The sequence below is a fragment of the Myxine glutinosa genome, chromosome 3 (assembly GCF_964187855.1).
Source record: "Myxine glutinosa chromosome 3, kmMyxGlut1.1, whole genome shotgun sequence".
Taxonomy (NCBI): Eukaryota; Metazoa; Chordata; class Myxini; order Myxiniformes; family Myxinidae; genus Myxine; species Myxine glutinosa.
The window spans coordinates 1,198,761-1,210,991 of NC_136263.1; the positions used below are offsets into that span (position 1 = coordinate 1,198,761).

General features: G+C 42.3%; 1 protein-coding gene across 1 annotated transcript in view; it reads right to left on the bottom strand.

Moving 5' to 3' along the window:
* The window catches only part of NCAPH (non-SMC condensin I complex subunit H), a 204,855-nt gene that overhangs the window by 162,732 nt on the left and 29,892 nt on the right, over positions 1 to 12,231 (bottom strand). Inside the window, exons 3-4 of the mRNA XM_068111352.2 lie at positions 2,048 to 2,138; positions 136 to 228 (exon numbers count right to left, since the gene is read on the bottom strand). Coding sequence (XP_067967453.2) covers positions 136 to 228; positions 2,048 to 2,138 — 184 coding nt within the window. The remainder of the gene's footprint in view (positions 1 to 135; positions 229 to 2,047; positions 2,139 to 12,231) is intronic.

The following is a 12,231-nucleotide window of genomic DNA, read 5'->3' on the forward strand; positions in this document are numbered from 1 at the left end:
AATGGAACACTTTCATTGGCTCTCAATTTTTAACAACACCAGAAAAATTGGTAAAGTGCAGCAACTACGTATAACATTTGGGGAGAATCAGCAGTTTTGGTTGAGTTGAAACAGATCTCTTTCAATATATGGTACCTGAAAGTTTGTCATCTCCGTTCCCTTCTCTTTGAGCAGGTCTGCCATGTAGTCAATAAGGTGAAGTCCAAAGACATTCTTTGTTGTAATTTTCTGAAAAGATAACACAAGTAAATCACAAGAGGATTTTATCTACAAAATACTGCAAAACAAAGGGATAAGGGTGAAAGGGCGAATGGAAAGTAGTGATAAAACGGGTGATGGTAGGGGGGGCGGTTTAAACCATAAGGGTGTAGTGGTTACCTTATTCACATGTCGCGGTTACCTTATTCACTTGTCGCGGTTAACTTATCCGCATGTGGCGGTTACCATTACGATGGGTTTGGACTAACCCACGCACATGGGCTTTTGGTTGTGTCGTCGTGACGCACGCGCGGCTGTTGGAGCCACGCCCTCCGAAGAGGTTTCTTGGTTTTATATAAGCCGTTACGACTTCCGTTCGCGAGCAGTTGCTGGAGATTTCTGTACAATAAACAACCTTTTGTACCCAACGAAATGGCCTCTTCTTGTCGTCTCGGCAACCGCTAAACTGGTGACCCCGTTGCCCCCGAACGTATTCGGGGGCCACATGAACACGGCAGGGTTGCGACCGCAATTTCTTCCACAAGACCTAAACTCGAACTGCCGGAGTTTTAGCAACGACGAGCGACCATGTGGTTCGCGCATCGCGCTCGGTTCCTCCTCTACGACTGGAGGGGCGAACCAGCTCTGGGACCCTCCGAAGGAACGCCGTTACGGGGCGTTGGCGGCACGGCTACTTCGTCGCCTTCGCGCACACAGGCAGAGTACTGCTGCTCGTCGCCTCCGCGCACACAGGCCGGGCACGGCTACTTCGTCGCCTTCGCGCACACAGGCCGGGCACCGCTGCTCGTCGCCTCCGCGCACACAGGCCGAGTACTGCTGCTCGTCGCCCTCGCGCACACAGGCCGAGTACTGCTACTTCGTCGCCTCCGCGCACACAGGCCGAGTACTGCTGCTCGCCACTCCTACTACTGCTCCTATGGCGGATCCCGAGGCTGATGCTCCTGCAACTACAGCTACTGCCGCTGCTCATCTCTTGCGCACGCACGGCTGCTTTGTTACCTTCGCGCGCACTGGTGCCTCGTTACCTTCGCGCGCACTGCTGCTCGCCGCTCCCGCAATTCCTACTGCTGCAACTACAACGGCTACCACTGCTCAGCACCCGCGGCCCGGCTCTGTTCCACCCGCGGCCCGGCTCTGTTCCACCCGCGGCCCGGCTCTGTTCCACCCACGAAGTACGTACACGCCCGTGGCGTGCCTTTTGGGGGGGGGCGCATGTAGTGGTTACCTTATTCACATGTCGCGGTTACCTTATTCACTTGTCGCGGTTAACTTATCCGCATGTGACGGTTACCATTACGATGGGTTTGGACTAACCCACGCACACGGGCTTTTGGTTGTGTCGTCGTGACGCACGCGCGGCTGTTGGAGCCACGCCCTCCGAAGAGGGTTCTTGGTTTTATATAAGCCGTTACGACTTACGTTCGCGAGCAGTTGCTGGAGATTTCTGTACAATAAACAACCTTTTGTACCCAACGAAATGGCCTCTTCTTATCGTCTTCGGCAACTGCTAAAAGGGTGTGATAATGCCATAAGGGTGTGATATGCCATAAGGGTGTGATACGGCAATGGAACAAAGGGGGAGGGGTAGGGGGGTTGGCTAAAGTGATGAAATGAGGAGGTGGAATAGGATGATGAAACAATGGGGGTGGTGGGGGAGAGCAACGTGACAAAACAAGTGAAAGGGAGGTTTGAGGTGATGAAAGGAGAGAAAAGGGAAAACAATGAAACAAGGGGAGGTATTCTGTCCAAAGAAATGAAGATGAAGAAAAAAATGAAGAAGAAAATGAAGTAAAATAAAAAAGGGAAAAAAAGATGAGATGGATTGTACGTTTTCTGCACAGAGCTTGATGCAGACGGAATAATGCTCGGCAATCTGCGTGTTCGACAAACCACTGCTGGTCCCGATCTGAGATATCCGTCTGCGATGGATAGAAAACAAAGTAAACAAGAAAGAGAAATCAGAGATTTAAATAAATGGAAGGATGTACAAAATGAAACGTCGCTGATTGAAACTGAAACGTCTAAATGTTGTAGTTGTAGATATTTAAAGGTCAAATATCTGAAAGGTTGGAAACGTCGAATGGTCAAAAGTGTCAAAATAAGCAAAAGGGATGTAAAGAGTCAGAATTGTCTGAAGGGGTCGAAAGAGCCTTAACACATATAAAAAGGTTCTATAGGTCAAAGGGGTGTACAGGTATTAAAGGGACTGAAAGGTGTAAATGTCTAAAGGGTAGAAAGGAGCATAAGGGTCTTCGTTGTTGTAAAGGGTCAACTTAAGAATCAGCGTTCTAAAGGGTCTACTTACATATTATGTGCAGATGAGTGACAAAAAAAAAAATCTCAATTTCATCTACAGGCAGTCCCCGGGTTACGAACGAGTTCCGTTTTTAAGTCTGTCTGCAAGTCGAAATTTGTATGTAAGTCGGAACATTTACGTACGGGTTCACATCTAGCGTCAATTAGTCAAATGTTTGTCTTAGTATATATATATATTTTACCTAAAACATCTATAGGTCCTCACCACATACAAGGCTTTCATCCACAGCTCAATGGAATACTGTTCCCCCCTCTTGGGCCGGTGCTCCTGCCTCACACCTAGCTCGGCTTCACGCTGTTGAAACCAAAGCTTTCAGAATCATTGGAATCTCCTGTGATGAAGCCAACTCCGAGGGCCTTTCACTCACTCACCACAGGCAGGTTGGTGGTCTTTGTCTTCTACCGACTCCTCTCCGGCCTTGCTCCCTCAGCTCTCTCTGTGCTCTGTCCCCCAAATATTCCTACAGGTCGCACAAGATCTGCCTGCAACCCTCTTATGGTTAAACTGCCATAATCTAGGCTCTCTGCTCACCTTCACTCTTTCATTCCCCTTTTCTCCCGCCTCTGGAACAAACACTCTCACTCCCTTCAATCCCACTCCTGCCTCCAGGTCTTTAAAACAGCTGTTCACCACCATCTCTTATATTCCCCCATCCAGTTCAATCAAAGTCATTGGCTAAAGGAGTACATTGATTTTAATACACAAAGAAGAACAGAGTCAAAAACAGATTTTGAGAAAGACTTTTATAAATTGATGAATAATGCGGTCTTTGGTAAGACCATGGAGAACGTGAGGAAAAGACAAAATATCAGACGATCAACATCTTGGGAACAAGCATCAAAATTAATTAATAGACCAAGTTCTATAAGAGCCGAGGTCTTTATTGAGAACTTTTGTGCGATCCATTTGGTTAAAGAGAGTATTGAAATGGACAAACCTATTTATATTGGAACATCAATTCTTGATTTATCAAAGTCATTAATGTATGATTACTTTTATAATAACTTGAGGAAGAAATATCAAAATGATGTTAATCTACTTTATATGGATACAGATAGTTTTATTTTGAAAATTAATACTGATTATGTTTATTCAGACATGAAAAAGGACATTAATATCTATGATACAAGTAATTACAGTCCAGAGAGTGAGTTGTTCTCTTCTAAAATAAAAAGGTGATTGGAAAGTTCAAGGATGAATTCGGAGGAAATGTTATGAGTGAATTTGTGGATTGAGGTCCAAGGCTAATGCTTATAAATACATTGTGAATAACGTTGAAAAGACTGATAAGAAGTTAAAAGGTGTAAAGAAAAATGTTATTAAAGAAACAATAAACTTTAAGGATTATTATAACTGTTTAACAACAATGAAAGAAGAGTTTAGAAAGATTAATGGAATAAGAAGTTATAAACATCAATTATATTCAGAAGAGGTGAATAAGAAAGCATTGGGGGCTTTTGATGATAAGAGGTTTATTTTAGAAAATGGAATTGATAGTCTCCCTTATGGTTGGTTATAAGTGTTAAAATATATATAAGTGATAAGTTAAAAAGGGGGTTAGGGATTTTAACGGGCTACCGCCGCCTTTTTTTACTATCTATCTATAATTCCAGTAATCTCTGTACGTTTGTACGTCTGTTTGTCTGTGACCGCTGTTTCTCGACAACCACGGGTCCGATATACTTTTAACTTGCCAGGTATATTGCTGGGGACCCGAGGATGTGCCTTTTCAAGGTTTCATATTAATCGGACAATTACTTACCGAGCTATGTCCAAAAAACGATTCAACCAATCAGAGAGCAGCGAACGATCGCGTGTGCCGAACGTGGAGGACACACTCTGCCTCGGATGGCACATTTGAGAGCGTATTCATTTATTTCACGTTTGCAAACTATGTTGGCGTTAAACTATGTTTTAAAACTAATAAAACCGAATTTGCGATTCATTCGCTTTCCTGCGCGTTTGTGCACGCGATGGCGATTTCTTTACCAAACTCCGGAAGCCGTTCGCTTTGGACCAAACCATTGCATGTAAATAGAGGGGGGGGATTGTCACCGTACTCGCAAGCCGTTCGCTTTGGACCAAACCATTTCATGTAAATAGAGGGGGGGGGATATAATTTTAGATATAGATATAGTACGGGCAATGCCCTAGTTATATAAATGACTAGCAGAGGTACCCGGCTTTGCACGGGAGTGGGAGGAGGAGGGGAGGGGGAAGAGGAGGGGAGGGGGAAGAGGAGGGGAGGGGAATGGGGGGAGGGGGAAGGGGGGGAGGGGGGAGGGGAAGGGGGGAGGGAAGGGTGCGGGGGTGCCCAGGGGAAGAAGGGCCCCTCCCCTCCCCCTCCCCCCCCTTTCCCCTCCCCCCTCCCCTCCCCCCTTCCCCCTCCCCCTCCCCCTTCCCCCTCCCCCCTCCCCCCTCCCATCCCCTTCCCCCTCGTTCCCCTCCCCTTCTCTTCCCCCTCCCCTCCTCCTCCCCCTTCACACCAGGGGGTTGACTCAGCCTGTCATCCCACCGAGGTCGGAAGTCGGAACTCATTGTCGTCAAATAAATGTAGCCTGTATGTTTCACTCTTTGTCACATGCCGTTGGTCCCATGTCAATCGGATGAAGTTGAAAAAGTAACGTTACGAAGGTTCTCTGGGACGTACTGATTCCGAATAATGAAGTTGAAAAATTAACGTTCCGAAATACGCTAATTACGCTAACAGAAGCGCTGGAGGGAGCACTGCGCTCCCTCCCTTAGATTCCCTCCCTCTTCTGCTAGCGCTAATTACGCGTAACACACTAATTTTAAAACCCGAAGTTTTTTTAATTTTAAGGTGTGCTGTAGTCAGAAGCGCTAGAAGCGCTGCGCTCCCTCCCTTCGAATCCCTCTCTCTTCTGCTAGTGCTAATAATACGCTAATTTTAAAACCCGAAATTTTTTAAATGTTTATGTCTCCGTGACATTCCTGGGACCATCCCGAGTCGAACAGTACTTTCCGCTCGCAAATCCGTCCACGGGTTCTCGAGATCTTAGAGATCGTAGATCAGGATACAGACACAGAGGCCAACTCTACTTTATATATATAGATAGAACCAAGTATAAACCAGACTAAAGAGTGGAGGTGTAATCAACCTTGGTATATAAATGGAAAACATAATGAATGTGAAAAATATCAAATAAGACATTGAAAAGGCAACTGGTAAAAAAGTTCACAAAACTTCACAAAAAAAGTTCAAATAAGAGAATTAATTTAAATACTGGTGAGTTGGGTGAAAAAGATGGAAATATTTTTGAGTGGACAGAAAACTTTGATGGTTGTCAGGAAAATATATACTTTAATTTTAAAATGGTGTGTGGCACAGGAGGCGCTCAGACAAGAACATTGAGGGAGGTTTATCATTTTATCTCAGCTCAGTTAAAATATCTTGATAAAGAACCAAACTCAAACATATTTTTTGTTAATGTATCAGATGGTGATGGAAGTTGGAGGAGAATTAAATTATTTCCCACACATAAACAAATATTTGTAGGATCATTGTTTCAGTGGTCTACTAAACAACAATGATCATTGATAGCAAGAGTAAAAGGCCCATAAGACCAAGGGGGGGCAGGAATATAGGTGTTAAGGGGAAATGAAGAAAAGTGAGGGTGAGACGAAAATTTACATGCAAGTGAATGGAGATTTGGGGGTGTCCCAGGAACAACATTTATCATCTACTTATAACCTTTTGACCTCAAAATAGTTGGTTTCCCTATTTAGTGACTCGATATGCAAATGCTGTTCGACTTTCAAGTAAATTGGATGAACAATTGTCTGTTTATTTCGAAATTCGACCTCCAAATGACCTTTGACCTCAAAATCAATAGGCTTCTCAATTGTCATGACCTCTACAACTTGGTGAAGTTTCATGATGATCAGTTTAGAATTGTGACCTGTAGGCGAGTGACAGACAGACAAATGAAAAATCACTCATAGAGCGAAACTTGGCAAAAGAGAACAAAGCAGAATGGCACTCAGTAGAGCATCCTTTTGACCTCTTATATAATTGGTGGTTGAATTCAGTTAGCTGACATGAAAATCCAATTCAAATTTCAAGTGAATCGGTTGAAAATTGAGGCAATTAGAAATTTGAAAAAAGTGGCTGACCTTTGGCCTACGTTGACCTTTTGGCCTACTCTGATCTCAAAAATAGTTGGTGGTTGAATTGAGTAAGCCGATATGTAAATCCTAATCAAATTTCAAGTCAATCGGATGACAATTGAGGATTTTAAAAATTTGAAAAAAGTGGTTGACCTTTGGCCTATGTTAACCTTTTGGCATAAGCTAATCTCAAAAATAGTTGGTGGTTGAATTCAGTTAGCAGATATGGAAATCCTCTTCAAATTTCAAGTCAATCGGATGAAAATTGAGGATATTAGAAATTTAAAAAAAGTGGTTGACCTTTGGCCTACGTTGACCTTTTGGCCCACGATGATCTCAAAAATAGTTGGTGGTTGAATTCAGTAAGCCGACATGTATATCCTATTCAAATTTCAAGTCAATCGGATGAAAATTGAGGATTATAAAAAAACCACCGTTTAGAGGCCATTTTTCCCCGCAAAGCGGGGGTTGGCCTTTTCGGGGACCGTGGTAGTTGTTTTTTGGTCCCCTTTTTGAAGCAATGTTTTACGGCCGGATGCCCTTCCTGACGCCAACCCTTTTTGCCGCCTTCAACGACAAACAGGGAATTACCAGTGAACTGGTACTCAACTGGTACTCAAAAAGAAAGTTGAAAAGTTGTTGTTGAAAGTTGAAAGAAAAAGTTGAAAGTTGAAAAAAAGTATAGAAAGTTGAAAAAAAGTGGTTGACCTTTGGCCTATGTTAATCTCAAAATTAGTTGGTGGTTGAATTCAGTTCACCGATATGTAAATCCTGTTCAAATTTCAAGTCAATCGGATTAAAATTGAGGATTTTAGAAATTTGAAATGGTTGTTAACCTTTGGCCTATGCCGATCTCAAAAATAGTTGGTTGTTGAATTCAGTTCACCGATATGTAAATCCTGTTCAAATTTCAAGTCAATCGGATGAAAATTGAGGATTTTAGAAATTTGAAAAAAGTGGTTGACATTTGGCCTATGTTGACCTTTTGACGTTTTGACCCCAAAAATATATAGGATTTTGTCGAACCACGAACTCTACCGTTTGGTAAAGTTTCGTGAAGATCGGTTTAAAATCGTGTCCTGTAGGCAAGTATAAGTGAGCGGACAGACAGGACACACACAGGACACACACAGGACACACACACACACACACACACACACACACACACACACACACCACACCCCCCGGAGTGAGCAACATACTTGTAAAAAAAAAATTTTTTTGCCAAGTAACAAATGAAAAATCTGTCAGAGGACTTGCCGGAAAAACCGAGGACTTGCCGGAATGTACTTTTTTATCGGCCATTTTGGACAAATATGGCGGCCGAACCACGAAACCGATGACGTCATCATTATTTGTTTTCTAAACTAATTTATTCCTTGATGATGCTCAAGAAGCCTGGTGTTGGCTTAGCGGTTAGCATGCCTGCTTGGGATCCTATGATCCTGGGTTCGAATCCCGGGCGATCGCTAAATTAACGCCAGGGGGGTTGAGTCAGCCTGTCATCCTTCCGATGTCGGCAAATTGAGTACCAGCTTGCTGGGATTAATGATCACGGTGTGTACACCGTATCCCTGCGCATCGAAGAGCGTGACCAAGGGTTGGCGTCAGGAAGGGCATCCGCCATTAAAAAAAAAAAGAAAAGAAAAAAAAAAAAGCATTGCCTAAAAACAGGGAACCATGATTGTCATGGGGCCCGCAAGACTAACCCCCGCTCTAGCGGGGAAAATGGCCTTAAAACGATCATTCATTCATTCATTCATGATGCTCAAGAAATTGCATCTTGATCGGATTAAGTTTTGTACTTGTCGAATTATGACGTCATAATGGAGGCACCTATGACATAATCAACATATTTTATTCCCCATGGAGAGTTCTTTACAATGAGCCATGTCTCAATTTTTTCTATTTAGCACTTTCGGAGATATAGAGGTGCAAAGTTTTTCGGTTTTTCCAAGATGGCGGCCGAACCACGTGAGCGATGACATCATTTTTTTTTTTTTCCTCCACCAGTTTATGCCAACATGGCGCTCAAGAAATTGCATCTTAATTGGATGAAGTTTTGTACTTGTCGAATTATCGAATTATGATGTCATAACGGAGGCCTTGGGACGAGAGAGTTAAAAATTGGACACAGTCTATTCCAGGGCAAGACAAATGTGTGTAAAGTTTGGCGATTCTACGTGCAATGGTGTAGATGTAGTACTGTGAACAAACAGACAGACAAACAGACAGAGAGACAAACAGACAAACCAACCGATCAACATACTTGCCGGAATCTTTTCCGGCAAGTAACAAACAAGAAATATATCGTGCATAGCACGATACTTGCAAAATCCCTAAAATACGTTGTTGGCCGATGATGACCTCAAAAATAATTTCCGGTTGAATTCAGTGACCTGGTATGCAAATACTCTTTAAATTTCAAGTCAATCAGATGAAAATTGAGGATTTTAGAAATTTGGCCGATGCTGACCTTTTCGCCTATGTTGACCTCAAAAATGCCTAGTGGTTGAATTGAGTGCCCGGATATGCAAATCCTCTTAAATTTCAAGTCAATCGGATGAAAATTGAGGATTTTAGAAATATGGTCTATGTTGACCTCTTGGCATGTTGACCTCAAAAATAGTTTGGGGTTGAATTCAGTGACCAGATATGCAAATCATCTTCAAATTTCAAGTTAATCGAATGAAAATTGAGGATTTTAGAAATTTGGCCTATGTTGACTGACGTCCTAAAATATAACTGGTGGTTGAATTCAGTGACCACTGACCATATATGCAAATCCTCTTAAAATTTCAAGTTAATCGAATGAAAATTGGGGGATTTTAGATATCTGACAAAGTTGGATACCTTTGGCCTATGTTGAACGATTGACCCCAAAAACAATAGGGTTCTTGCTTATGACCAACCCTACCATTTGTTGAGGTTTTGTGAAGTTCGGTTGAAAATTGTGACCTGTACGTGACTGACATACAAACAAAAAGACAGAACAACGCATAAGACCAACCAATATACTTGAAAAAATCTTCGATTTTCGCAAGTAACAAACAGACAACTGACTCAAATGCAATACCCTATCATCTGGTGAGGGTAATAAGTACTGTTAAATTTAAGTCATAATGGAAGTGCCAAGAAGGCAATATGCGTTTTGCAGTTTTCAATTTTCAAGTATATAATATTAAATTGAAATAAAATAAATATTTTGCAGATTGTCGGAAAAACTAGAGCAATGCGACAGTGTCGCCAATATGCTTCCTCGTAGACCTATCCCGTGACAACAGGTTGATGCCCTCGTAGACTGTCCTAAAAAGAAACAAGTTTGATTTAAGTTCCTTCAGCTGTTCTCAAGTTTCACAAATTTACCAGACAAGACAGGTTTCACATTGATCGGTGAAGCCGCTTCAGAGAAGGAGGTTTTTTAAATATCGGCTTTCAAGCTACTTTGGCTGCCAGACCATGTGACCTACGATATCATCATTTTCAAACTATATGTAACAATGGTGCTTGATGACATTCGTAAAATTTTGCATCAATAGGGCAAGTGGTTTCAGAGATATAATTATTTAATATTTTCCTTCAATCCAATATGGCTGCCATACCATGTGACCAATGATGTTTTCGTGATCAAATTAGAATCACCATGCCTAGTCAATGACACACGTAAAGTTTTGAGTCATTCGATTTGGTGGTTTGGGAGAAGACGTTTTAAAAAAAGTTTTCGGTTAAATCCAATATAGCTGCCAAACCATGTGACCTATGATGTCATAAGTTTAATATTTCAATACAAATGGGTCATATATCATGTGCATGCAATTTCAGATTTTTAGGATAAGGCATTCGATTAAAACATTTATGGCTGGTATACTACTTCACCTATGATGTCATCATTATCATGCTTTTGTTCCCTCTTGTGAGTATTTGACAATGTGCCCAGTTTCAAATTTTTCCATTCGGCGGTTTTCCGAGAAATTTTATTTTAATTATTTGTGTTTATTGAAAGATGGCTGCCACACCACGGGAACTATGACGTCACAATTATCATAAAAACATTATAGATGGGTGTCGCTCCTACTCTGAAAGTTTTGTCTCAATCGGACATGTTGTTGCTGAGAAAAACGAGGCTTAGCCCATACAGATGGCCAACCCGAAAAAATAATGCCTCCGGCCACCTTCGAGGCAGCTCAGGCATAAAAAAAAATTTCAGACATTTATCGCAGTTGATGCAGCGTCTTTTATACCACCTTATCTAACATTAAATTAGTTCTTAACACTTGTTGTTTGTGTCCATCATGATGTCCTTAAAAACTAAATTTCCTGTTTGGAATGATTTTCCATTTTGTTTAACTGCCAGACAAGCACACAGAATAGAAGAATGACAGCACTGTGGTCATAACCTGCGACAAAATCCTGTAACAAAGCGATTGGGAAACACGCATGTTAAGCACATTGGGAAAAAACAAGAACATTAAATGCGCCATTAGAAGATTAACTCGACACCTCTCATTCACATCACCCTCCCCGCGGTTATATCAGAACGAGCTGATTCATCACACAATCACGGATCGTTTAACCCCAATATGGGTCGTTCACAAATTATGTAAGGCTATTATTTAGGGAGCTGTGTACCGTGAAAATCTGACGCAACAAACCCAGGCAGTGTATAATCAGCAGAGGCCGAGAGGCCTGGTGCCTTCGGCCCACCAGAAAATCAAGACACCGCCCAAAATATTTCCTCTGGGTGCCATGGCCATGGTGGGTGGAATCGAGCGACAAATATGGGTGCGGTTGCTCCAGTTTTCCAACCAATGGGTGAACATTTCAAAACTCGACTCCCAACAAGAACCACAACAACAACCACTTGGAACTCTTCAAGATCTGCAACTAAAAATAATCTCACTCCTCTGTGCACATGTGCAATTGGGACAAGATTCCGTAAAATTTTGCCAAATTCAGAGTCAAGCTACTGCTAAATTGCAGGTTCATGCTCAGATTCAGGTCCTACAGTGTTCAAAATATATCATGCAATTTAATGAAATAAAGTAATTACTCAATCATAAATGGACGCCTGTAGACAGACAGACAAAGTGAAGCAATTGCTTAACCCCACATGTGGTAATTAGAACTCCTGACAGACTGCAACAGGGCCTTTGTCACTCAATAGTGTAATGCTCTTCCATCTGAGCTGGCCATTCAACATGAAACCTGGATCTACTGGGTTCCGTGAAACCTACAGCTCTCAACATCATTAGCATTCCTCACAGTGAAGAAGCAGCACAAAGACTATTCCTCTCAAATTGCAGACGTGTTGGTGTCACCTGTTGTTTTTGTTAATTATTTAGTATCTCTCCTCCAGTCGTGGTGCTTCAGCCCTCCAACTTACCCCAACTCTCCAGTAACCTCCACCTGGTTAAAACTTCCAGAATCAAAGCTTAATACAGAACATTCTGACATTTTTCTCCAGCTTGTCTAACTACCCCAAGGCTACACAATCATACAATTCACAACCATCGTATGTCATCCTCCATCCCTGCACATCATCCTTTCCAGGCCAAATACCACATCCA